This window comes from Saprolegnia parasitica (assembly GCF_000151545.1).
Source record: "Saprolegnia parasitica CBS 223.65 unplaced genomic scaffold supercont2.14, whole genome shotgun sequence".
In the NCBI taxonomy this organism is placed as follows: Eukaryota; Oomycota; class Saprolegniomycetes; order Saprolegniales; family Saprolegniaceae; genus Saprolegnia; species Saprolegnia parasitica.
The window spans coordinates 63,825-86,981 of record NW_012156408.1 but is presented as its reverse complement, the minus strand read 5'-3'; the positions used below and the strand labels follow the sequence as shown (position 1 = coordinate 86,981).

General features: G+C 60.4%; 9 protein-coding genes across 9 annotated transcripts; 6 read left to right on the top strand and 3 right to left on the bottom strand.

The window, feature by feature from the left end:
• Nucleotides 1–62: 62 nt before the first annotated feature.
• SPRG_19770 (hypothetical protein) lies at nucleotides 63–1,708 on the top strand (the record flags this gene model as incomplete). Its single annotated transcript, XM_012343635.1, has 9 exons — nucleotides 63–99; nucleotides 153–356; nucleotides 404–505; nucleotides 554–664; nucleotides 712–924; nucleotides 974–1,143; nucleotides 1,194–1,332; nucleotides 1,371–1,546; nucleotides 1,595–1,708. 9 exons carry the CDS (start codon nucleotides 63–65, stop codon nucleotides 1,706–1,708), a joined length of 1,266 nt encoding a protein of 421 aa, XP_012199025.1.
• An 18-nt stretch (nucleotides 1,709–1,726) lies between these two features.
• On the bottom strand, nucleotides 1,727–3,445 carry SPRG_19769 (hypothetical protein; the record flags this gene model as incomplete). Its single annotated transcript, XM_012343634.1, has 8 exons — nucleotides 1,727–2,097; nucleotides 2,146–2,371; nucleotides 2,423–2,538; nucleotides 2,584–2,810; nucleotides 2,853–2,952; nucleotides 3,002–3,109; nucleotides 3,154–3,357; nucleotides 3,409–3,445. 8 exons carry the CDS (start codon nucleotides 3,443–3,445, stop codon nucleotides 1,727–1,729), a joined length of 1,389 nt encoding a protein of 462 aa, XP_012199024.1.
• A 461-nt stretch (nucleotides 3,446–3,906) lies between these two features.
• SPRG_19768 (hypothetical protein) lies at nucleotides 3,907–4,885 on the top strand (the record flags this gene model as incomplete). Its single annotated transcript, XM_012343633.1, has 6 exons — nucleotides 3,907–4,036; nucleotides 4,080–4,147; nucleotides 4,193–4,480; nucleotides 4,526–4,585; nucleotides 4,634–4,717; nucleotides 4,763–4,885. The coding sequence occupies 6 exons, from the start codon at nucleotides 3,907–3,909 to the stop codon at nucleotides 4,883–4,885; spliced, it is 753 nt and encodes a 250-aa protein (XP_012199023.1).
• Nucleotides 4,886–5,577: 692 nt separating this feature from the next.
• SPRG_19767 (hypothetical protein) lies at nucleotides 5,578–7,522 on the top strand (the record flags this gene model as incomplete). The annotated part of the gene is made up of 3 exons (XM_012343632.1): nucleotides 5,578–5,851; nucleotides 5,909–6,106; nucleotides 6,159–7,522. 3 exons carry the CDS (start codon nucleotides 5,578–5,580, stop codon nucleotides 7,520–7,522), a joined length of 1,836 nt encoding a protein of 611 aa, XP_012199022.1.
• Nucleotides 7,523–7,819: 297 nt separating this feature from the next.
• Nucleotides 7,820–8,431, top strand: SPRG_04993 (hypothetical protein). Its single transcript, XM_012343507.1, has one exon. The coding sequence runs from the start codon at nucleotides 7,854–7,856 to the stop codon at nucleotides 8,340–8,342; it is 489 nt and encodes a 162-aa protein (XP_012198897.1). The 5' UTR covers nucleotides 7,820–7,853; the 3' UTR covers nucleotides 8,343–8,431.
• Nucleotides 8,432–8,503: 72 nt separating this feature from the next.
• On the bottom strand, nucleotides 8,504–9,940 carry SPRG_19766 (hypothetical protein; the record flags this gene model as incomplete). Its single annotated transcript, XM_012343631.1, has 1 exon — nucleotides 8,504–9,940. The coding sequence occupies one exon, from the start codon at nucleotides 9,938–9,940 to the stop codon at nucleotides 8,504–8,506; it is 1,437 nt and encodes a 478-aa protein (XP_012199021.1).
• Nucleotides 9,941–11,111: 1,171 nt separating this feature from the next.
• Nucleotides 11,112–11,947, bottom strand: SPRG_19765 (hypothetical protein; the record flags this gene model as incomplete). The annotated part of the gene is made up of 4 exons (XM_012343630.1): nucleotides 11,112–11,344; nucleotides 11,392–11,705; nucleotides 11,749–11,839; nucleotides 11,881–11,947. The coding sequence occupies 4 exons, from the start codon at nucleotides 11,945–11,947 to the stop codon at nucleotides 11,112–11,114; spliced, it is 705 nt and encodes a 234-aa protein (XP_012199020.1).
• Nucleotides 11,948–12,259: 312 nt separating this feature from the next.
• On the top strand, nucleotides 12,260–19,018 carry SPRG_04992 (hypothetical protein). The gene is made up of 3 exons (XM_012343506.1): nucleotides 12,260–12,955; nucleotides 13,001–14,617; nucleotides 14,666–19,018. Exons 1-3 carry the CDS (start codon nucleotides 12,281–12,283, stop codon nucleotides 18,971–18,973), a joined length of 6,600 nt encoding a protein of 2,199 aa, XP_012198896.1. The 5' UTR covers nucleotides 12,260–12,280; the 3' UTR covers nucleotides 18,974–19,018.
• Nucleotides 19,019–20,137: 1,119 nt separating this feature from the next.
• SPRG_19764 (hypothetical protein) lies at nucleotides 20,138–20,740 on the top strand (the record flags this gene model as incomplete). The annotated part of the gene is made up of 1 exon (XM_012343629.1): nucleotides 20,138–20,740. One exon carries the CDS (start codon nucleotides 20,138–20,140, stop codon nucleotides 20,738–20,740), a length of 603 nt encoding a protein of 200 aa, XP_012199019.1.
• Nucleotides 20,741–23,157: the final 2,417 nt, after the last annotated feature.

The following is a 23,157-nucleotide window of genomic DNA, read 5'->3' as shown; positions in this document are numbered from 1 at the left end:
ACCCAGCAAGGCGTTTTACCTGCCAGGCGTTTTTCGCGTCACTTGTACAGTTACCAAAAGGCATGGAGCGCACAAAGCACCCGGCCGTCTTGATCCACGGTACGATTATCATCATGCGATCGACGGCGTAAGGTTGACGCGGAGATGTGAAGGTCTCTTTGGCTGGGGCAAACAGACCCCGTTCTACAACTGGGGCCCCAACTACTGGCCGATCAAGGACCTCGACGCGGTCAACCCCAACTACGTCTTGGTCGAAGTCGGCGTCGCCTCGTCCGACCACGACCGCGCGTGCGAAGTCTTCTACCAGCTCATGGGCGGCCGCGTCGACTATGGCAAAGCCCACGCGGCCGAGAAGAGTATGGCTGCTCATCGCCTTCCATGGATGACGTCGAGGATGGCGTAGAGCATGCGCGGTACGGCAAGACGTACGCGACGGCGCTGCATCCCACGTGGAGCGCCGCCAACCCCGTGCACCTCTTTGGCCACAGCTACGGTGCGACGACAGGTGCGTACTCGTTCTCGCAGGAGCCATCGATCGAGGCGTCGCGTGTAGCGCTGGAGCTCTACCAGCTGATCTGCGCCGACTTTTTCAAGGTCGGCAGCGACTACACGTGGGTCAAAAGCATCGTGTCGATCGCGGGTCCGCTGAGCGGCGCGACCATGAGTAGGCGACCTTGGTTGTCGTCGCACTGATTGACGACGAGGGCATAGGCCACATGTGCGGGCTCCAGGACGACCTCACGATCGAGGCTGGGAGCATCAACCACCTCATCTCGATCGCCGTCTCGACGCTCTGGAAGTTCCAGCAAGTGTTTCCGTTCCTTGAGAATGTCTACCCGATCCGCATGCCGCAGTGGCTCGCCTACTGTCGCTGGTCGACGATCTTCTCGGTCAACAACATGCCGCTCAAGACGGGCGACAGCGGTACCAACGACGATCTCGCTATTGTGTCTCTGCATAGAAGTTGGCGTAGCCTTTGACTGCCTCCTTCCGGCCTACCGCTTTGCCCGCAACAGCCAGCTCGTCCACATGGACAAGGTGCACCTGATGAGCATTGTGTCCAAGGATGACGAGACGACATCGCTGCACATCATTGACGTGGCGGGGCTGCTCCTGATTGCGCTCTTGTGGCGCCGGCGCGAGGCACCAACCCGCTCCTCCTGTTGCGCGTTGCTGACACATCTACGATGTAGAAGCACAAGTGGCTCTTGGGGCTCGTTGCCGTCGTGATGCTCCAGCGCTTGCGCTCTGTGGACATTGCCAAGCTGCCGTTTTTCCTGACGCACATTCTGCGGTGGCACGCGACGACAACGTCCAAGCCCATCTACGAAGGCACGACGCCATGCGCGACCGTTCTCATCTCGACCTAGGCTTTGAGAAGGACAAGTGGGCGGCCAACGACGGCGTCGTCAACACGTACTCGATGTTGTGCCCGCGCTACTGCGAGACGTATCCTGCGCAAAGCAGCGTGCCCAAGCAGGACCTCGCGCGCATCCCGTCGCACGTCTCGATCGACATGAGCGACCCCGTGCAAGTGCTTCCAACGGTACATTCTGTCAACTCTCTCGGCTGCGGTATGAGTCGACTTGTGCAGGGCATGTGGCACGTCTACCGCGTGGCGAAGAACCACTTTTGCGGCACGGCCGGCGACCGCGACGCCAAAGAGCTCTACACCAAGCTCTTTCGACTCCTCAACATGGCCAAGTAAGAAACACAATACGATGGACTATGGCGACTCGGTGTCCGAGCCACGGCTACTGCTACTGTCGGTAAAGGACAAGGCTCCGTCGTGCGCATAGTGCTGGTTGAGGATGCGGAAGAGGTTGATGTACAGAGCCTTGGCCTGCCCGTCAAAGTGCGTGCCACACAAGTGGTTCTTCTCGAGATGGTACGTGTGCCAGCGCCCGCGCTGGAGCTCGCCGTCGTCTTCGCAGTGTTTTTCGAGGTCGATGGAGAGGTGCGACGCCGACCGACTCAGGTCTTCGTGGACCGCCGCGTCGCGCTTGGTTGTGGCGTCCGGCCCATCGACCCGCGGGTACAGCTGTGAGTACGTGTTGACAATGCCGTCGTTGTGCACCCAGTGGTCGCTGTTGAAGCCTGCGTCCCGATGAGTTGTCAATTTCCCAGTGGTGGAGCCAAACGCACCGTCGTAGAGCGCGTCTTCGCCCATCTTTTCCGTGCGCTTGCGGATGAGCCACATGAGGCCCCAGAGGCTGGTGCGAGCTTTGGAGTAGTCGAGGCGCTGCAGCCGCGAGTAGACGAGTGCGAGCACCGTGAGGCAGAGCGAGCAGCGCGTGATGCGCGTCGGCCACAGCTTCTTGCGCCGGTAGAGCAGCACGACGAGCGCAATGCCAAGTGCCCACTCGCGCAGCTATGGCGTAAATACGTTGATACCTGCAATGGAGACAACATGGCAGCGTACTGGCACGTGGTGCTGGTCCTTGGCGTTGGTGACGATGCTGAAGAGATGAACCTTGTCCATGTGCACGAGCTGCTTGTTGCGCTGGACGCGGTAGTCGGGCAAGAGATCGTAGAGCGCTACAGAAGAGTCCAGTCTCACGCGGTCGCTGGTAGCAGGTCTACCGAGATCCTTGCTGGTATGCACGCGGTTCATCGTCGAGTAAAACATGTCCCAGCCCGTTTGGTTCATCCACTGGTCGAGGCCGAGGTCGTAGATACCCTTGAGCCGCGGAAAGATAAAATTCTGCACCTTCCACCACAGACCGATGCCCATAACGGCAACATGGCCGCCGCTGAGTACTGGCATCGGACGCTCGAGGTCGGCGCTCATGAGGTTCGTCAGCGTCGACCTGCATCTCAATATGAGCTTCCATGGAAGAGACGACGCATACCCCGTGAGCGGGCCCGAGATGCTAATGATACTCTTGACCCACGTGTGGTCACTGCCAACGCCGAACGCGTCTTGGCACAGCAGCTGGTAGAGCTCGATGGCTAGTGCACGCGACGAGTGAGCTGCGAAGGAGCAAGAAGATGGAGGCACCTGTCGTCGCGCCGTAGCTGTGGCCGAGGAGGTGCACGGGGTTCGCGCTGCTCCACGTCGGATGCATGGCCGTCTCCTTGGGGTACGTAGCGCCAAAGCGCAAGTGACCTGTACGACCAGCATCAACACGTGCGCAGCGAGCCGCCGCGTACCCATGCTGCACGAATGCTTCTCGCCGTAGTCGACTTGACCGCCGTAGACTTGGTAGAACGCTTCGCAAGCGCGGTCGTGGTCTGAGGATGCCTTCCCGACGTCCACGATGTGGTGGTTCGGGTTCACTTCATGGAGCGCCTTCACGGGCCAGTAGTTGGGCATGTAGCCGTACAGCGGCGACTTGTTGCCCCACCCAAAGACGCCTGCACATACAGCGCGTCAACCTTCATCGTAGAGATCCATGCTCGCAGTACCGTGGATGAAGATAACCGGGTCGCGCGTCGCTTCCATCTCTTGCTGCCCGCTGATGATGTTGCACTTTGCATTTCACATACGGCGGAAACCCTGCTAAGTGCGATACACAAGGGCGTCGATCCATGCGGTTTTATACCAAGAGCGAAGCGTACTTTATCGAGATTCCACACTTGCGTGTGACAGTAGTGTGTGACACATGTGGGTGTAAAATAAGAAATAGTGTACGATCGCAGAGAGACCTCGCGACGCCTGCCCCCTCAGCGGCGCATTCCTGAGGCGCAGCTAGCCCAAAGGGCTTTTTAAAGTGCACAGCTCCCATTCTCATGTGCAGTCCTCCCAATCTACCTCCTTCAACGCGATCTTTGCATATCTTTACACTATTTACACTATCACGTGTCTGACTACGTAAGCATCACCCCGACCTCTAACGTGACATCAACAAACCTGTGAGACTTCATGATCCAATCGGGTCTAAGAGGTTTTTGCAATTGGCCAACATGAGCGATGGCATGGCCGAGCTCGGGTTCAACGACGTCCCACGCGGCCAGATCCTCTTGGTCAACGACGTGGTCGAGGCCAATGGCTGCTTCCTCCTCCACCATCTGACGTCCATGGCTGTCCGAGCAGGTAGACCCAGCTCTACCCGCCCTCCGTGACGCCATGTGGCTAGAGCAACGGGTGTGCATGCTCGCCCTTAGCAACAGCGTCGAGCAGTATACCAGCGTGGGCCGCAAGATGGTACGCACTGCTATGGCTCGTGATAGACGCTGTATCTGTGTGTAGGGCGTGAACGTACAAGCAGCGATCGCGCAGCAGCGCTGGCTGCACATCGATGGCTTCTCGCGCCCGTACGACTGGTGCGCTACGGCGCCGACCGACGGTTCGTTCAGCATGACCGACGCCGCCACGACCAGCGACTTGCACGCGCTCTTTCTGCGCGTCCAGTCATTTGTTGCCGCAGACGCTTGCGTCCTTGTGATCGACGACCTCACGGCGCTGGCGGCGTTCTACGGCGTCGCTTCAACGCTTGCGTTTGTCCGCTACTGCCGCCACCTTGCTCTGACAACCGAGGTATTGCGTCTACTGGGATGCAAAGGGCTCATGGGACTGTTCTAGTCGACCTTGCTCATGCTCGTGCACGGCGACGTCGACTGCGAGGATCATGCCACGGCTTTTGTACGTTCTCTTGGACACGACGAGGCATCTAGATGCGAGTGGTCGTAGATTCCCGCCGTGACGGACTTGGCATCGACGGTACTCACGGTGCGCGGCCTCGAGAGCGGCTACTGCAAAGACATCCACGGCTCGGTACTGGCCGCACGCCTCCACAGTTCCTCCATGTGTGCTGCGTAGGTGACCGTCACGCCCCGGCGGCAGCCTTCGTCGCGACCCGTCTCCTCGATACTGGCCAAGACGCTGCAGTTTAAACTCGTCGAGTCGGGCATGCGGTCGATCCGCGCCGGTCTCGATGTCTAAAAACATCGTTGTTAAAAAATAATTAAAAGGCGCAGACGAGGAGGAATCGAACCCCTGCCACGCTAATGGCCCACGGTTTTGAAGACCGCGCCCAGCACCAGCCAGGATCACGCTTGCATTCGTTGGTCTATTTTGCGCAAACCAATTAAAATGTAGCAATCGGTTCTTAGTCCTATAAGATTCTGCTGGGATGCGATCATTGGCATCGCAGGAAGGGCGGAGATTGCTGGGGCCAAGGAACGTTGCTCGAATCTCTGGCGTGCTGGTCTTTGCGGCCGATGCCTCGCCTACTGCGGTGTATCGAGCGCGTACCTCATTGCGTAGACAGGACGCATGCGCTCTGGAAGGGCCGCTTGCGGTGTCCGCGATCAATTGCTGAGGTCTTGCAGCCATTTTTCTACCAAGTGCAAGGGTAACCACGGTGACTCACATCACCTCGTTTGCCTATTGGCTATAAAGATGGCCTTTCACATAATTGCGCAATGTGATTGGTCCTGAAGGATGCTGCTAGCAGGATGCCATCTTGCTCAAAGTGCAAGATGATGCACCGCGCAGTCGTCCTCGCCGCGCTCGTCGCCGCGAGCGATGGCCTCAGCTACTCGATCAACGGCTGGTACCAGTGCAGCCTCAACTCCGAGTTCACGCCCGACGAGGCCTCGTCCATGGCCGCCGCCGACACGTCCCGGGCCTTCATGGCCCAACGCCCGCCCAACCCGTGGAACCGGCAATTCGATTTCAAGCTCGACGCGCTGGACGACTACTTTGCTGCGAACAAGAAGACCAAGCCGTCACAGACCGTCGTGCCCGAGTGCGCCGAGGTCCAAGTGCCGCTGTGCCACACGGGCCTCTGCACGTCGCCCAAGCTCATCGAGTCGTTCGTCAAGCGCATTCCGGCCTCGAGCAGCCTGCGCGGCAAGAAGGCTCTCCTTCTCTTGCAGGGCGGGCCTGGCGCATCGTCCGTCAACAGTACGACATCGATGATGCTTCGTCTCAAGCGTTGCTGATGCATAACGGCTGCTGTAGTGGAAGGACTCATGGCCAACCTCTACTCTCTGCTGGACGGACAGTTTAGCATCTACACGCTCGACCACCGAGGCACGGGCCGGTCCTCCCTCCTCGACTGCGAGGCGTCGCAAGCGACCGCCGCTGGTAGCCCGAGCGGCGCCACCGTCACGATCGACGAGCTGCCCTCGTGCCTCTCCGATCTTAACTATCAGTTCGGTACACTGCACCCTTCTCACGTGATGGCGACGACGACTCATGCTGCTTGCAGGCCTCGATGCGAGCGCCTACTCCGTCTCGAGCGCGGCTGCCGACTTGAACTACATCCTCACGATGGACCCGGATCTGTCGACCTCGGATGTCTTCGTCTACGGCGTGAGCTACGGCACGTACCTCGTCGAGCGGCTCATGCACTTTGCGCCGCCCAACGTGCGCGGGTACCTCCTCGACAGCGTCCAGGCAGAGACCTTTCCGTCGTCCGACGCGAACCTCGCGGGCTACTACTCCAACTGGGACCGGGACTATGGCCAAGTCGCAACGCGCTTCTTCAGTCTCTGCGACGCCGACGCGTTCTGCGCCTCGCAGATTGGCCCGTCGTCCCAAGCCAAGCTCATGGCGCTCTACGAAGCCCTCGATAAGAACGCATCGGCGTGCGCGACGCTCCTTTCGAGCTCCGAGCCGCCGTCCTGGACGCTGCGCAAGATCTTTGCCGGGCTCTTCATGGACATGAACAACCGGGCGCTGATTCCCGCGATCATCAAGCGCCTTGGTCGCTGCAACGCCGAAGACGTCCAAGTGCTCTCCGCCGCGCTCTCGGTCACGGCAACTTCGCCGTCCACAGTGAGCTACGTGCGCGGCAGCGACCTGCTCTACAACACGATCGTTTTCTCCGAGATCTGGGAGCCGCAGACCGAGGCGTACCTTAAGGAACTCTTCGCGGCCGAGCCCATTGCGAGTGGCTTGTACGACGGCATTACGCCGCAGTACTGCCTCGTCATCGGCAGCGCGACGGGTCCGATTTGCGCCGGGCAGGCCAAGGCCAAGACAAGAGGCTTCAAGTATACGCCGATCAAAGGCATTTGGAACACGACGGCCGCGATCCCAGCGAACGCGAGCGTCCTCATCCTCTCAGGCGGCCTCGACCCGCAGACGCCCGCCAAGTACGCAACGCTCCAGTTCGAGAGCATGCGTGGCGACCAGAAAAAGCTCGTGCACTTCCCGTTTGCGGCCCACGGCGTTATTAACACGACGCCGATGACGTCCAATGGATCGCTGCCCTGCGGCTACAGTGTCATTGCGTCCTTCCTGCAAGAGGACGGCGACGTGCGCGCGATGGACGTCTCGTGCGTGGACGGCGTCGCGCCCATGACGTTCCGCGTCCCGACAGACGTCGCGCAGTCGACACTCCTCACGAGCGATGCGTTTGACGGCGCGTACGACCCGTCGCTCGCCGTCGCCGGCAAGAAGGCGAGCGCGGTGACCGCCCTCATGAACCAGAGCCAAGTGCCTCTGATCGTCGTGTCAGCGCTCTTTGGCCTCTCGATGCTCGTCATCCTCGCCCTCGGGCTCGCGCTCCGAAGGCAGCAGGCGCGGCTCCAGAAAGGTCCGTCGTACGAAGCCGACACAGCGCCATGATTGATCCAGATATAAGAACACATTTTCGATTGGTGACCACTGCTGCATGAGCCTGCACGAGAGTATGCAGACATGGCTCGACGCCACCGTCCGGAGTATGGCAACCTTCGCGCAAGTGGCGTGCCGCGCTGCCATGTGCGCATGGCACCAAGCACAACGAGGGTGCGCCATGCTGATGCTCGCAGATCGCAATGCGCTGTTGACAGAGGTTTGGATTCCCGATAGAGATCTTGGATTGGTTGAAATATTCTTATTTTAGCCAATGGCATCGGGCGAAAAGAGCCATCGTTCGAATTTCGACTCGCGGTCCACACAAACAAGCCCGAGCACAATGGCCGACGAAGTGGACTACGACTCGGACTCGAACGCGATGCAGGAGGACACGGAGCACTCGCGCAGCGCGGCCCGCTCCTTCAAGGGCCGCGGGGCTCGGCTCGGCGGCATGGTCAGCGACAGCAAGAACTTCAAGCGCGTCGGTGCCAGCGATACCAAGTCCAAGGTCCTCGGCGAGAAGAGCGTCGAAGGCTACGTGCTCTTTGTGAGCAACGTGCACGAAGAGGCGCAAGAAGAAGACCTCCTCGACGCCTTCCAAGAGGTCGCTGACGTGGCCAACATCCACCTCAACCTCGACCGCCGGACGGGCTTTGTCAAAGGCTACGCGCTTCTCGAATTCAAGACGGCGGAGGACGCGGCCGAAGTCATTGCGGAAATGAACAACAAGGAGCTTCTCGGCCAGACGATCAAGGTTGACTGGGCGTTTGTGAAGGAGCAGAGCGGCGGCAACCGCCGTGGTGGTGCCAACCGCAGCCGGCGGCAGTAAACGAAGCGCCCTCTCCGCGCTCATACCTTTGCATACTCTTCTTCTAACTCGACCCCGATAAGCACACCGAACGATATGTCGCTACGAGCTCGTCTGTACGTCTTAGTACTAGAGGCAACATTGCAATCACCACACGCTATATTAGATACCACACTGTACGCCTAGTAGGGCGTCATGAGCACCGTGCGCGCCTTGGCCTCCTTCTCGCGCTTGCGAGCGATGAGCCACGCGCCGCCCCAGAGGATGCACGCCCACGCGAGCCACCCGTACGAGAAGGCGAGCGTCTTCTGGAGGCCAGCCTTGTTCTCGTTACAGCGCGGGTCGAGCTTGGGCTCGTTGTTGATGATGACACTGCCGCACTGCGGCGCCCACATGTCCTTGAGCGCGCCGAGGATCATGGGCGACGGCACATCGCCAAAGAGATGCAAAAGCAGCGTGTTGAGACCCATGGCAAAGCCGCGACGGCGGCGCGAGACGCTGAGCAGAATCACGATCGTCGTCGCGGGCTGCGTCGAGAACATGAGGAGGAGCCCGATGCCAAAGGTCACGAAGAAGACGATCTTGGACTCGATGAAGATGAGCGACGCGAAGAGGAACGCGAGGCCCGACGTCATCATGACGAACATCTGGAACGCCGCCGTCTTGCAGCGGTACTCGTCGTCGTCTTCGTGGCCCTTGCACGCGCGGTCGACGAGCCAGCCGCCGAGCGGCGACCCAATGAGACCCGCGAGGACCGCGACGCCGCCAAAGACGGTCGCGGCAATCGACTCGCTGAGGATGCCGTGGCCGATGAGGATCGCCGGCGCGAACGCACCCATGCCCGCGAGCGTGAACGAGTACGATGCGAGGCCGAGCGACGAGCAGAGGAAGAGCGGGCAGCGCACGATGGCCCAGACTTCGCCGAGGACCGAGACCTTCTCGTCCGGGTGGGTGGTCTGCATCATGAGGTCTTCGTCGAGCTCCTGGTCCTTCAACGGCGCGTGGCCCATCGGCAGATCAAACTGCGTCGGGATCCACTTCCAGCACGCCCATGCCATCGGGAACATGATGACGGCCGTGATGTAGAAGCCGATGTCCCACCCGATCGTCTGGGCCGTGATCGAGCCGTACGAGTAGCCGACGGCGGTACCCGCCGAGAGGCCGGCGTAAAAGATGCCGAGCCACAGCGTGCGCTTCTCGGGCGGTGCGAACTCGTCGATGAACGGCGGCGCGGTCGCGTGGAACGACGACTCGCCGATACCGGAGACGAGGCGACCGATGAGGAGCGCCGTGAAGCTCTGGAGCGGCTTGGCGAGGCCGCAGAGCACGATGGCGAGCACCCAGATGAAGAGGCCGATGGCCGCGAGCAGGAACGGGCGGCGGGTCATGGACATGTAGCCGAAGATGCAGATGAAGACCGAGTAGGACGCGATGAAGGACGAGACGAGGACGCCGATGTAGAAGCTCACGCCGCTCGGATCGACGTTGTACGTCTCCTGCACGAAGAGCTGGAACTGCACCGGCGCGCCCGGGATGATGCCCCGGTCCACGTAGTTGAGCAGGTTGATCGCGCAGAGGAGCGCGAAGATGTGCGTCGCATTGTTGAGCTTGAAGCCCATGGCGCCGATCTGACAATGGCCGACGCAGTGCAAAGGGACATCCGGATGGTCGGGCAGATGCGTCCGGATACCAGATGTGAGCAACGCCGGGTTTTTCCCGGAGATTCACTCGAGGCCCACGTTGCTGATATACAAGCATTGCGATCGTCGAGTTGTACGCAGGATGGAACATGGCGCTCGCAAGCGAAGGAAGCGCATGGGCGCATGTCGGGCCGGCAGAGACGAGCATGCAGGAAGAAGGCAGCCTAGAAGCAAGGCAAGGAGGACGTGGCGGTGGTAGTGGTTGTCTCTGGTTGTCCCGTTCCACCCGCCATGCGGACGGTCCGTGAGTGGGACTCGGCGTGTGTATCTATAGCCGGTCGCCACCTGCCGTTGGCATGTATATTCTGGCGAAGATGAATGGCGACGGACGATGCAGATGTAGGTACCACGTGCGCCAGCAGCAATCAGACGCTCCGAGTCGACTAAACAGGCACAGTGGTGCGGAACGCTCGCCGCACGCGCGCGCAAGGTGCGCCGAGAGCCTAGCTGCTTGAAGCTCAAGCAGCCGAGAGAAGCAACTCAGAGCCATCGTTCTCCCAAGCAATTTTAGTGAAGCAGTAGCCACCCAAGTAAGCTTCGGTGTCCCTGCGGCTAGCAACCGAGTGCACCCGAATCCAGCCCGTCCAGCCCACGCACCCACCCACGACAGCCTCCCAAGATCGTCGCTCGTTGTGCACGGACGCGGAAGAGACGCGATGTAGCATGGCTTCCTCGAGGCCTTCATCACGGCGCGCCAAGGACGGGATCTCGGTCGTTCTTCGGCCCTGTGTCGGCTGCCACCAGTTAGTATTTAGGTGCCATGGCCTATGCGGCGCTTGGCTGAGCGAGGCGCGACAGCCGCATGTATATACTGGCTACAGTCGGAACCGACTTGCGTGTCTAGCCACACAGGCGCATGAGCAGAAGCTTCTTCGGAAGAGCTTGATAACGCCGCAACGTCGAGCAGCTGAGCAGCACGTGGGCACAACTGATCGGACGACGTTGCACGTGCTACCCTCTCGACCAATGCAGCGCGTGTACTTCTATCTCTCTGCGCTCCGCATATCTCTCTCTCATGCGATGTTTCGCGTGCGACGGTCGGCAGATGGACGAGTGCAGAACGCTCTCTGGGAGCACATGGCAGCGAGTCTCATGCGTTGAAGACAATGTCTTGGACACGGTCGAGGAAGGCGGGAAGGGTCACGGCCGCGGACGCGTCCTTGGTGCTGTCGAACGAGTCGCGCACCTTGAGGAGAATGGTGACGCTCGTCTTGCGCGTCGCCTGCGCCGCCTCGATCGCGCCGAGGAGCGCCGAGCACTTGACCTCGCCCGTGGAGCCCGTGTCGATCGAGAGGAAGAGGTCTTCGGCTTGGGCGAGGAGCGCTGCAGGATGCGCTCATGAGCGACCGTCTACGCACACGACGTCGTACCGTCGTAGTAGATACAGAGCTCCATAGCCTCCTTGAACTTGACGTAGCCGACACCGGGCGTCTTGGGCAGCGCCGACGTGTTGATGAGGTGCGTGTTGAGGCGCGATGCGTGTGCCGACGGGAGCTCCTGGTTGACGAGCTCGAGCACACGCTGGAAGTTGCTCATGGAGACGTGCTCGTGGTCCTTCCCCAGTAGCGCCTGGTACGCCAGCACCATGTTGTCGTCGAACGCGGGGTTCGACAGCCGCGTCGACGCCAGCACATAATGCGCGCTCGTCTCGACGGCGCTGAAGTCGCCGCTCAGCATCTTGAAGCTACAGACGACGATGGATGCATGCATGCCTCGCGGAAGCGTACTGCTTGGTGAGAAAGACCAGCGGTTCCTCGGGTCGGTTCTCGACGAGGTGCGTGATGGCCTCCTCGAGGAGCAGCGTGGCCTGCGTCCGCTCTACACCAGCATGAGCTACGCGCAGCCATGGCTCGACGCACCGAGGTAGTCGTCGGTCGTCATCTTGAGCAGCTCGCGCGACGTCGTCGCGTTGCTGCCCGAGTTCATGCTCCGCGTGGAAAATGTAGAAGATCCCACCCCACTTGTGTCTTTTAATCCCAGATCGCGTTCTTTTAATACCACCACGTTTTCTTTTTGTACGTGTTGCACGCTGGAGGCCGACACGTCACGTGGTCATGGGCGTCGTGCGTAGCGATGGGCATCGCCGGCGCTGCGTTGGCAAATGACAACGGCGTCGTGCGCGCCTACAATGTACACGACGCGGCGAGGTGAATAAAAGAAAATGGAACGCGCTCTTTTATTCCGGTATCCGGGACGCCGGATAATGACCGCGAACGATTGGTCGATTCGGGTTAGCGTACGAGAGGAGGAGAGTGCAAGATGGCCGAGGACGCAGCCCGTGGCCGGCAGTACGCCTACCAGAACAACTCGAGCCTCGTGCTCGAGTCGGACACGCGCCGGCGCCACAAGGATGAGCCCACGGGCGAGGTTGAGTCGCTGCGCGGGCGCATCAACTACCCCATGGGCAGCCTCGCCCGCCGGGCCGAAGCGCCCAAGATGCCCAAGAAGCGCAAGCAGGAGACCTCGGACTCGGGGCTCTCGGTGAAGAAGCTCTTTGTCGGCGGCCACAAGGACATTCTGAAGCGCACCGAGGAGTCCTTCAGCTACGTGCCCTCCAACGATGTGAGCCGTGCGGCGTACGAAGAACTGCTACAGATCATGACGCAGTACTTGGGCGACCAGCCGTCTGAGATCATGGCTGACGCGGCCGAAGAGGTCCTTCAGATTGTCAAGAGCGAAGCGTACCGCGACGACGAAAAACACAGAGAGACGGCCAAGCTGCTGCAAGGGCTGCCTGCCCACGAGTTCAACCAGATTGTGGGCATGGCCAAGCGGATGCAAGACTTTCGCGTGCAGACGGCCGAGACCACGGACGACGCACCAAACGAAGACGACGACTTGGACAAGGACATGGGCGTCGCCGTCGTCTTTGACGAGGAAGAAGACGAGGCGTCGGACGTTGGCGAGATTCAGGACGTGGACGACGACGACGACGTACGGCATGCACCTTGCATCTCGGGTCATTAACACGCATTGTAGGACGAAGACATGGAGCGCGAGGGCATGCGCGTCAACCAAGCGATGGACGACGACGAAGACCGCGACGACGGCTTAAACGTCCACGACATTGATGCCTACTGGCTGCAGCGCCAGCTTGGCCAGTGGTACAAGGACGCCGAGATGAGCGACCGGCTCGCAGAAGAGGTGCTTCTCGTGCTGCGCGAAGCGGACTTGGGCGCGTGCGAGAACAAGCTCGTGCTGCTGCTCGACTATGACAAGTTTGAGTTTATCAAGCTCCTTTTGACGAACCGCGCCAAGGTGTTTTACTGCACGCGGCTCAAGCAGGCGCAGTCAGACGCTGAGCGCGACGCGATCGAGGCCGAGATGCACAACGACCCGGCCGGCCCCGGCATCTTGCATGCGCTGGCAGCGACGACGTCGGCCGAAGGCTGGATGCAGGCGCGCCTCGGCGCCATGGAGACCGAGACGCGCGCGGCCGCCAAGAACCTCAAGAAGATGGCGCTGGACGGCAGCGCGTCCGACGCGGTCGACGCCGAGGCCGCGAGCGTCCGGCCGCTGCACACGCTGGACGTCGAGTCGCTCGTCTTTGCCGAGGGTAGCCACTTTATGAGCAACAAGGACTGCGCCTTGCCCGAGGGCACGTGGCGCGCGCAGAAGAAGGGCTACGAGGAGTACCACGTGCCGGCGGTCAAGGCCAAGGTCGCGGCCGAGGAGGAGAAGAAGCGCAAGCTCATTTCGTCGCTGCCGTCCTGGATGCACGGCGCCTTTCCCAAGATGGAGTCGCTCAACCGCGTGCAGAGCAAGATGTACTCGGCGGCGTTCGAGTCGGGCGAGAACCTCCTCTTGTGTGCGCCCACCGGTGCGGGCAAGACCAACGTGGCCATGCTGACCATCATGCACGAAGTGAGCAAGGCACGGAACCCCGAGACGGGCGTCATCGACCTCAACTCGTTCAAGATCGTGTACGTGGCGCCCATGAAGGCGCTCGTGCAAGAGGTCGTCGACAACCTCACGCAGCGACTCACGGCCGCGTACGGCATTGAAGTGCGCGAGCTCAGCGGGGACCAGAACCTCAGCCGCGAGCAGCTCTTCCGCACGCAGATCATCGTGACGACGCCCGAGAAGTGGGACATCATCACGCGCAAGTCGGGCGACGACCGCACGTATACGCAGCTGGTGCGCCTCATGATCATTGATGAGATCCATCTGCTGCACGACACGCGCGGCCCGGTGCTCGAGGCGCTCGTCGCGCGTACGATCCGCAACGTCGAGAGCACGCAGCAGATGGTGCGGCTGGTGGGCCTCTCGGCCACGCTGCCCAACTACGAGGACGTCGCGACGTTTCTGCGCGTCAAGCCGGAGAAGGGCCTTTTCTACTTTGACTCGTCGTACCGCCCGGTGCCGCTCCAGCAGCAGTACATTGGCATCATGGAGAAGAAGGCGATGAAGCGCCACAAGATGATGAACGAGATCTGCTACGAGAAGGTCATGGAGCAGATGAAGCAGGACAACCAAGTGCTCATCTTCTGCCACTCGCGCAAGGAGACGGTCGCGACCGCGAAAGCGCTGCGGGACATGTGCCTCGAGCACGACACGCTCTCGGACCTGCTCCCGCCCAACTCGGCGTCGTCCGAGGTACCATTCTCTCTTGTTGCGCACGTGTTTCTTATAAACGAGGTGTAGATCCTTCAAACCGAGGCCGAGAAGAACGTGCACAGCGACGCATTGAAGGAGATCCTCCCGTTTGGCTTTGGCGTGCACCACGCCGGCCTCAAGCGCGAAGACCGATCGCTCGTCGAAGCGCTCTTTGGCGATGGTCACTGCCGCGTGCTCTGCTGCACGTCGACGCTGGCGTGGGGCGTGAACCTCCCGGCGCACACGGTCATCATCAAGGGCACGCAGATGTACTCGGCCGAAAAGTCCGAGTGGGTCGAGCTCAGCGCGCTCGACATTCTGCAGATGCTCGGTCGCGCCGGCCGCATCCAGTACGACACGCAAGGCGAAGGCATCATCTTGACGCAGCACGCACAGCTCAAGTACTACTTGAGTCTCATGAACCAGCAGCTGCCTGTCGAGTCGCAGCTTTTGAGTCGCCTTGCGGACCAGCTCAACGCCGAGATCGTCCTCGGCACCGTCCAGAACCTCTCGCAGGCGGCCACGTGGCTCGGCTACTCGTACCTGTACGTGCGCATGCTGCGGGCGCCGACGTTGTATGGCATTTCCGTCGACGAGCTCGCGTCCGATCCCGGCCTTCTCCAGCGCCGCGTCGATCTGTGCCACGCTGCGGCGACGCTGCTGGCCAAGCACAACTTGATCAAGTACGAACGCCGGACGGGCCACTTCCAGGTCACGTCGCTCGGCAAGGTCGCGTCGCACTACTACATTGCGCACGACTCGATCTCGACGTACAACGAGTACCTCAAGCCGCACATGTCGGACATTGAGCTCTTCCGGCTCTTCTCGCTCTCGCACGAGTTCAAGTACGTCATGGTGCGCTCGGAAGAGCGCTTGGAGCTCGAGAAGCTCCTCGAACGCGTCCCGATCCCGGTGAAAGAAGCTCTCAACGTCAACGTCCGCAGCAGCAACAGCGGCAGCGCCAAGGTCAACGTGCTCCTGCAGGCGTACATTTCGCGCCTCTCGCTCAACGGCTTCGCGCTCCTCGCCGACATGGTCCATATTCGCCAGTCGGCCGCGCGTATCTGGCGCGCGCTCTTCGAGATTTGCTTGCACCGCGGGTGGGCGGCGATGGCCGAGAAGGTGCTCACGATCTGCAAGATGGTCGACCACCGCATGTGGCTCAGCCACACGCCGCTGCGCCAGTTTCCGTCGCTCTCGGACGCCATCTGCCGCAAGCTTGAAAAGAAGGACATTCCGTGGGAACGCTACTTTGACTTGTCGCCGGCCGACATTGGGCAGCTTGTCAACATGCCCAAGCTTGGGAAGGAGCTGTACACGCTCGTGCACAAGTTCCCGAAGCTCGAGCTCAGCGCCGCGGTCCAGCCCATCACGCGGTCGCTGCTCAAGGTCGAGCTCAGCGTGACGCCCGATTTCGAGATGGAGGCCAACAACGAAGGGTTCTGGGTCCTCGTCACGGACGTGGACGGCGAAGCCATCGTGCATTACGAGTGGCTCCTCCTCCAACGCCGGTACGGCCAGGAAGAGGCCTACCTCAGCTTTACGATCCCGTTGTTTGAGCCCCTCGCGCCGCTCTACTACCTGCGTGTCCTCAGCGACAAGTGGCTCCACTGCGAACACACGCTGCCGATTTCATTCCAGGATTTGATTCTCCCGACCAAGAACGCGCCGCCGACGGAGCTGCTGGACTTGCAGCCGCTCGCCGTGACGAACGTGCTCGCCAAGGCCTGCGTGGCCGCCGGCCTCAAGGACGCGTCGCTCGTGGCCAAGCTCAAGGCGGGCCTCGAGGCCGGGCCCGACGGCTGGCACTTTACCAAGCTCAACCCGATCCAGACCCAAGTGCTGCCCAAGGTGCTTGAGAGCAACCACAACGTGCTGGTGTGCGCGCCGCCGGGCAGCGGCAAGGGCGTCGTCGCCGACGCCGCGCTCCTCCGCCTCTGCCTCCAGTCGTTTGACGACCTCGCGAGTGTCTTTTGTGTCTTTGTGACGCCCAAGCCGAGCCGCGCGCGCCAGCAGCTCGCCGACTGGTCGACCAAGTTTGGCGAAAAGAGTCTCTGGGAGCTCAGCGTGGTGGCGCTCACGGGCGATGCGACCGCGGACCTCAAATTGCTCCAGGCCAACGTCGTGATTGCGACGCCCGAGCAGTGGGACGTGCTGAGTCGTCGGTGGCGCAAGCGCCCGCGCATCCAGCAAGTGTCGCTTTTCATCACCGAGGACCTCCAGTTCCTCGGCGGCGGCGAGTACGGCCCGACGATGGAGATCGTGCTTTCGCGCATGCGCTTCATTGGGAGCCAAGTGGAGGACCACAGTATCCGCATTGTGGGTCTGGCCAACCCGATGGCCAACGCGCGGGACCTCGGCGACTGGCTCGGCGCCTCGAACGAAAACTGCTTTACGTTCCACCCGAACAACCGGCCGCTGCCGCTCGAGGTGCGCGTGCAGGGCTTTGAGATCAACCACTTTGCGTCGCGCATGCTGGCGATGGCCAAGCCCGTCTTCAACACGATCGCGCACCAGGCCGATGGGAAGCCCACGATCGTCTTTAGCCCCTCGAGCAAGCAGGCTCAGCTCAGCGCCATCGATCTCATCACGTTCGCGCTGGCCGAAAACGACCCGAAGCGCTTCCTCCTTCGCGACGACATGGAGTTCGAGCTGCCGTCGACCGACGATGCACTCCTCGAGACGCTCAAGGCCGGCGTCGGCTACATCTCGGAGGCGATGCGCCCGTCCAACCGCGAGTACGTGCTCCACCTCTTCCGCAACGGTGTGCTCCAAGTGCTGCTCGTGCCGCACTCGCTGTGCTGGGACCTCGCCCACGTGCACGCGTACCTGGTCGTGATTATGGGCACGCAGTCGTACGACGGCAAGGAGCACCGGTACGTCGACTACCCGCTCGCAGACGTGCACCGCATGACGTGGTTTGCGAACCGGCCGCTCGAGGACCACAACGCCAAGTGCACGGTGTTTTGCCACTCGTCCAAGAAGCGGTTCTACACCAAGACGCTCTACGACCCGCTGCCGGTCGAGTCGCAGCTCGAGTACTTTCTGAGCGACCATCTGAACGCCGAGGTCGTGACCAAGACGATCGAGAGCAAGCAGGACGCGGTCGACTACCTCACATGGACGTTTTTGTACCGGCGTCTGCTCAAGAACCCCAACTATTACCAGATGCACGGCAGCACCAACGTGCACCTCTCGGACCACCTCTCGGACATGGTCGAGCGCACGGTCAACGGCCTCGCCGAGTCGCGCTGCATTGCGGTGGCCAACGAGCTCGACCTCTCGCCGCTCAACCTCGGCATGGTCGCTGCGTTCTACTACATTCGCTACACGACGATCGAGCTCTTTGCGTGCAGCGTCTCGGCCACCTCGAAGCTCAAGGCGCTCCTCGACATTCTCGCGTCCGCCTCGGAGTTTGACTCGATCGCGGTCCGGTACGGCGAAGACCGCGTCCTCGAGAAGCTCGCCAAGCACCTCGTGTGGCCCGTCGCGCCGCCGTACACGGCCATCCACGTCAAGGTCCACATCCTGCTGCAGATGCACTTTAGCCAGCAGCACCACCGCCTCTCGCCGTACCTCAAGGCGGATCTGGACACGATTCTGTCGGCGTGCGTCCGTCTCTTGCACGCGATGGTGGACGTCATCTCGTCCAACGGGTGGCTCAAGCCGGCGCTCGCGACCATGGATCTGTGCCAGATGATCGTGCAGGGCCTCGAGCACAAGGCGTCGCCGCTCTTGCAGATCCCGCACGTGACGCAAGACGTGGTCGAGGCCATCAAGGACCACAACGCCGAGACGGACGACGACGACGCGGTCGTGGAAACGCCGCTCGACATTCTCAGCGTCGACGACAGCGTCCGGTCCAAGCTGCTTCCGTTCTCGACCTCCAAGATGGCGCAGGTCGCGGCATTTTGCAATGCGTACCCGGACGTGGCCCTCGAATCCGAGATTGAAGACCCAGCCGAGATCACGACGGGCGACGCCATCACGGTCAACGTGTCGCTGACGCGCGAAGGCGCTGACGAAGACGATGATCAAGAGGAAGACGATGCGACCGTCGGGCAAGTCCAGGCGCAGTTCTACCCTGGCCAAAAGGTCGAAAACTGGTGGGTCGTGGTCGGCGACCCGGCGACGAACGCGCTCGTGAGCATCAAGCGCATCCCGCTGCAGCAAAAGGCGGCGATGCGCGTCGAGTTTGCGGCGCCGACGACGCCGGGCACGTACAAGTACACGCTGTACGTCATCTGCGACTCGTACCTCGGCTGCGACCTCGAGAACGAACTCGAGTTTACGGTCGCCCAGGGCCGCGACACGTCCGGCGACGACGACGACGACGACGAGTCGGCCAAGGAGTAAGCCTTTGGTATATACTAATACATAATGATTCTTGGTGAACTGTCGTGTCCTTGGAAGGAGGAGGCCAAGTGTCCAAGGCAGTGGGTGAGGTCGCGGCGTAGAGCTTCAAGCGGTGGTAGCGCATCCACCTTTGTCGTGCAGCCGAGTGGTCGAAGCACACTCTGCCGCGGTGCGCTTTCATCGCGTCGAGCATCGGGAGACGAACGGGGTTCGTGTTGGAGGCCGCCGCCGCCCTAGAAGGGACTGGTGGGTGGGTTCAAAGAGCGTTCGGTTGCTTGGAAGATTGGAGCTTGACGATCAAATCGCAATACGGTTGCGCCGCCATCTTGGGTCAAAAGGCGGCTCGGCAAAGCGGTTCAAGATTGCCTCCCTTGCTTGGCCTTGGTCCAAAAACACAGCTTCACGCTCTGAAGGGCCTCGGTTGCACAGCTACGAGCCACAGCACCTTGTCAATGCGACGCCCGTTTCGCAAGATCAACAAACGATCGCTTTCTTCGATTCCTCTGCACGCGAAACATCGACGTTGAATGCTATTTTTGATGGTTGTGTCCCTAAGTTCTGACTCACTTTCCCAATCAAGTGGCGAACCCGCGACGCTGGCGCTCAAACTTGCTCTCGGAGATGGTCAAGCGCATCTCGACCCTTCACACCGTCGCCATGGGGGCCCTCTCGACACGCGCCTGCATTTGGGAGTCGTCCGGTGACATGATTCTTGGCAACGTGACGCTGCACTGCGCCGACGTCGCAGCCGGTAGTCGCTTGATGCCAACGAACGCGAGCGCACCGATGGTCTGGTCCGACGTCGGCGACGCTTTCGGCGTGTTTGCGCTGGAAGACGCAACGAGCCGCCGTCTCAACAGTGCCAATGACAGCACCGTGTACAACACGACAGTGGTCGCAGTAGAGTCCGGTGCGTACTCGGTCGTCGTCGCCTGCGGCAAAGTTGAGGCGTGCCACGTCGCGTGGGGTCTGCAGTGGTCCGACGCCGGGGTGCATCACGCCGTCTCAGACTGCAGCTACTCGGGACAATTTCAGACCCCGTCGTTGGGCGACAGTACATTTCTCTGCAACGCGGTGCAGCCAGGACTCTTTACGCCAACGTTCAACACAACGATCGACGCATTCAGCGTCGGCATTTACTATGGCTCGAAAGCCGTGGATAGTATGTGCCTCAACGACTGCTCCAGTGTTATCGCCCCGAATTCCTCCAGCAGACGCACGGAGAGCCTGCAACTCGCGCACCCAGGCACGTACACGATTTCGATCCGTTGCCACAACCACGACAACAACAACGATCGGCCTTGCACCGTTGGCATCGACTTCAACTTCAACACGTCGTTAATGCCGTATGCCCATGCTGAGGCCGACGCGGACCATACGAACTTGACGACGCCCACCCCGACGACCGAGTGCCCAGTCCCAGACACGTATCGTACCACGGGGCTGAGCCTGACGTTACGGGCGAACGGGACGTTCGTCGAGGTTACCGGACCAGACAAAAGTCATAACACGTGCTCGAGGTCCGGGAATTTCTCTGTTTCAGGACAAGCCGCGCTATTTACCGTCGCGACGAAGACCTGCGGTAGAAACTTTCGGCCAAACGAGCAGATCTGGAGCCTTTTTAGCTTCTCGAGTGACTGCCGCCGACTGGAAGTCAACATCACGGGCTCCGCGAGGCTACTGTGGCGGCCTTCGAGCGCGGACCCATTGATGACGGGAGCCGTCGCGTTTGGTAGCACGCTCCTCGCGTACCTCGCGTTTACGTAGTGTGCCCTGCGTTGTTTAAATCCATCCATCAAAATACACCTTGTTTTATGCACTAGACGACATATTGAAGCATAGCATAAGACCTCGAGGCCGCCCTTCGCGACCTGGAGGCAAACAAGGTGGCCCTCTCCGCCATTGCATACTACGCCGGACAACGTTGAATTCGTGTTGACGCACCCGGAAGATCTACCGGTAGCTCAACTGAAGCAATACGCTCCGGACATACTCGCCCACTGGTATCTCCTCATGAAAATAGAGAAGACATTAAGCATCGATGGGGGCTGCACGATAGCGCGGCAGCAGCTTGATCAACGGGCATTGAGCACTCGCTTTGCACTTGCCGACGACTCGAATGCGTGGTTTTGATTGGCCAATTAAATATATCGTTTTAGCCTATCCGAACCGCTATGGACCACGGCTGCACCCCGACGCCGGCACTGAGGGCCGCGACCGGCCGAATTGCGTCTCGAAATGAAATCGCTCATACTTGGTGGGTGGATTTATCACTATGTGGAGGTCCCAAAACGCAAAGTCTCGTTGCCGTACCATGTCTGTAGCCGGAGAATCGTGGTGGACAAGATCGCTGCCATGAGCCCGTTGCCCACCACGATTCTCCGGCTACAGACATGGCACGGCAACGAGACTTTGCGTTTTGGGACCTCCACATAGTGATAAATCCACCCACCAAGTATGAGCGATTTCATTTCGAGACGCAATTCGGCCGGTCGCGGCCCTCAGTGCCGGCGTCGGGGTGCAGCTAGTTTATATATGTTAGTGGCGGCTTTGGATAGGCTAAAAAGGCGATCGTATTGGCCAATCAAGAGCACGCATGCAAGTTGGAGCATTGTCGGCGTCGATCGAGTTGTTGCCGAATGTGATGTATTCTCTGCGTGGTGTCGATATTGGAATGCAAACGCGCAGCCCGCGTCGACCTCTATCGTTTCTCTCTGTTTATCATCACGGGTGATAATATATGCGTAGTAGTATTGAATAACGCCACGCTGTGACGTGGCAGTTCAAGTTTCCGCACCGCTAACTCTGCCAAGTATAACTTGTATCGACGCTCCTCACGACGTTCGACGGCCTCTCGCTCGGCGTGTGCTTCCTCATGCTCTTTGCGACATCGTCTCTCCTCGTCCTCTCGATGACGCTCATCTCGAAGCTCGTTACGGTCTCGTCGGCGCTCGGCCACGTCTTCCTCGAAGTGGAGGCGCTGGAGCTGGAGCAATTCGGCTTGTACTTGCTTGGATTGTCAGATTCGCGCATCAAGAAATCGAACATACCAGTGTCGGCGTTTCGTCGTGATGCGGAAGGATCCTCGGCCTTGCACCTGGTGCACGTCGTCATGGCACGGTCGCGAACGAGTGGGCCGGCGGTCTCGGGCTTGTCTTCCATGGCTCTCTCGTTGCCGTTCTCCTCTGCCACCTTGGCTTTGCTTCCGCTGTACTTGGCGGTCAGGTCGTCAAGTAGCGTGATCTTCTCCGTTACGTCCTTGTCCACACCCGACTGCGCTGCAGCCCAATGTTGTGTTCTATGTGGGCTTCGACGAGGGTGATGTGTCATGACATCAGAGTATCAGCTACCTCTGTCCAGGCGTTTCCAACACCGCCGCGATCTTTGGTGATCGGGCGGTCGGCCGCAGTAGCATTCTCGTTCCAGCTGCGCCTGACATGTGGAATGGCCCGCGAAATAGATTTCTGCGTTTTTCCAGCCGTTCCGCAAGTGAAACCAACCGACGAGTGGCCGCGTCCTCAGAGGCGCGGCCGTCGGTCATCCAGGCCGCGGCAGAAGGAGGCCTCGTCAGTCGACGCCTTCGCCTGCTGCGAGCCGCGCCATCAGACCAAGCGACGCTGAGCGATGAGGAACTCATCGCCACGCTGCACAAGACGACGTATCCGAGGAAGACGACGACACGCTCCAGTCAACCATCAACAAAAACAACGGTCAGGGGGACCACAACCAACATCAGATCGAATACAGAACCAACATGAGCACCGAGCACAGAGCACAGAGCAAAGAGCACAGAGCACAAATCAGCCAGCCGCCGCCACCGCCAACGCCATCAGCCATCAACCTTCAGAATCAAGATCCATATCATCCGACCCCGAAAACCAAGACATCGACCCAAACAAAGAAATCATATCCAACGCGCCACGCCGCCAAACTAAAACAAGTCAACGTGCCCAGCGCCAAAACGAAAACACTTTCATGTACGACGACCGACCTAGACGCCAAAACAAAACAACTCGACCAGTGTCGGCACCACGAGCAATCAACCTTCATCAACATCAGACCACCCGACATTTCGCGTCGGTCGCCAAGCCAACGACTTCCATCAGCCCGCGAGTTCAAGTGAGCACCCCCTGTGTACCTTCGGGTGCTGCAGCTCCAGGTCGGCCCACGGTCGCATCCAAGTG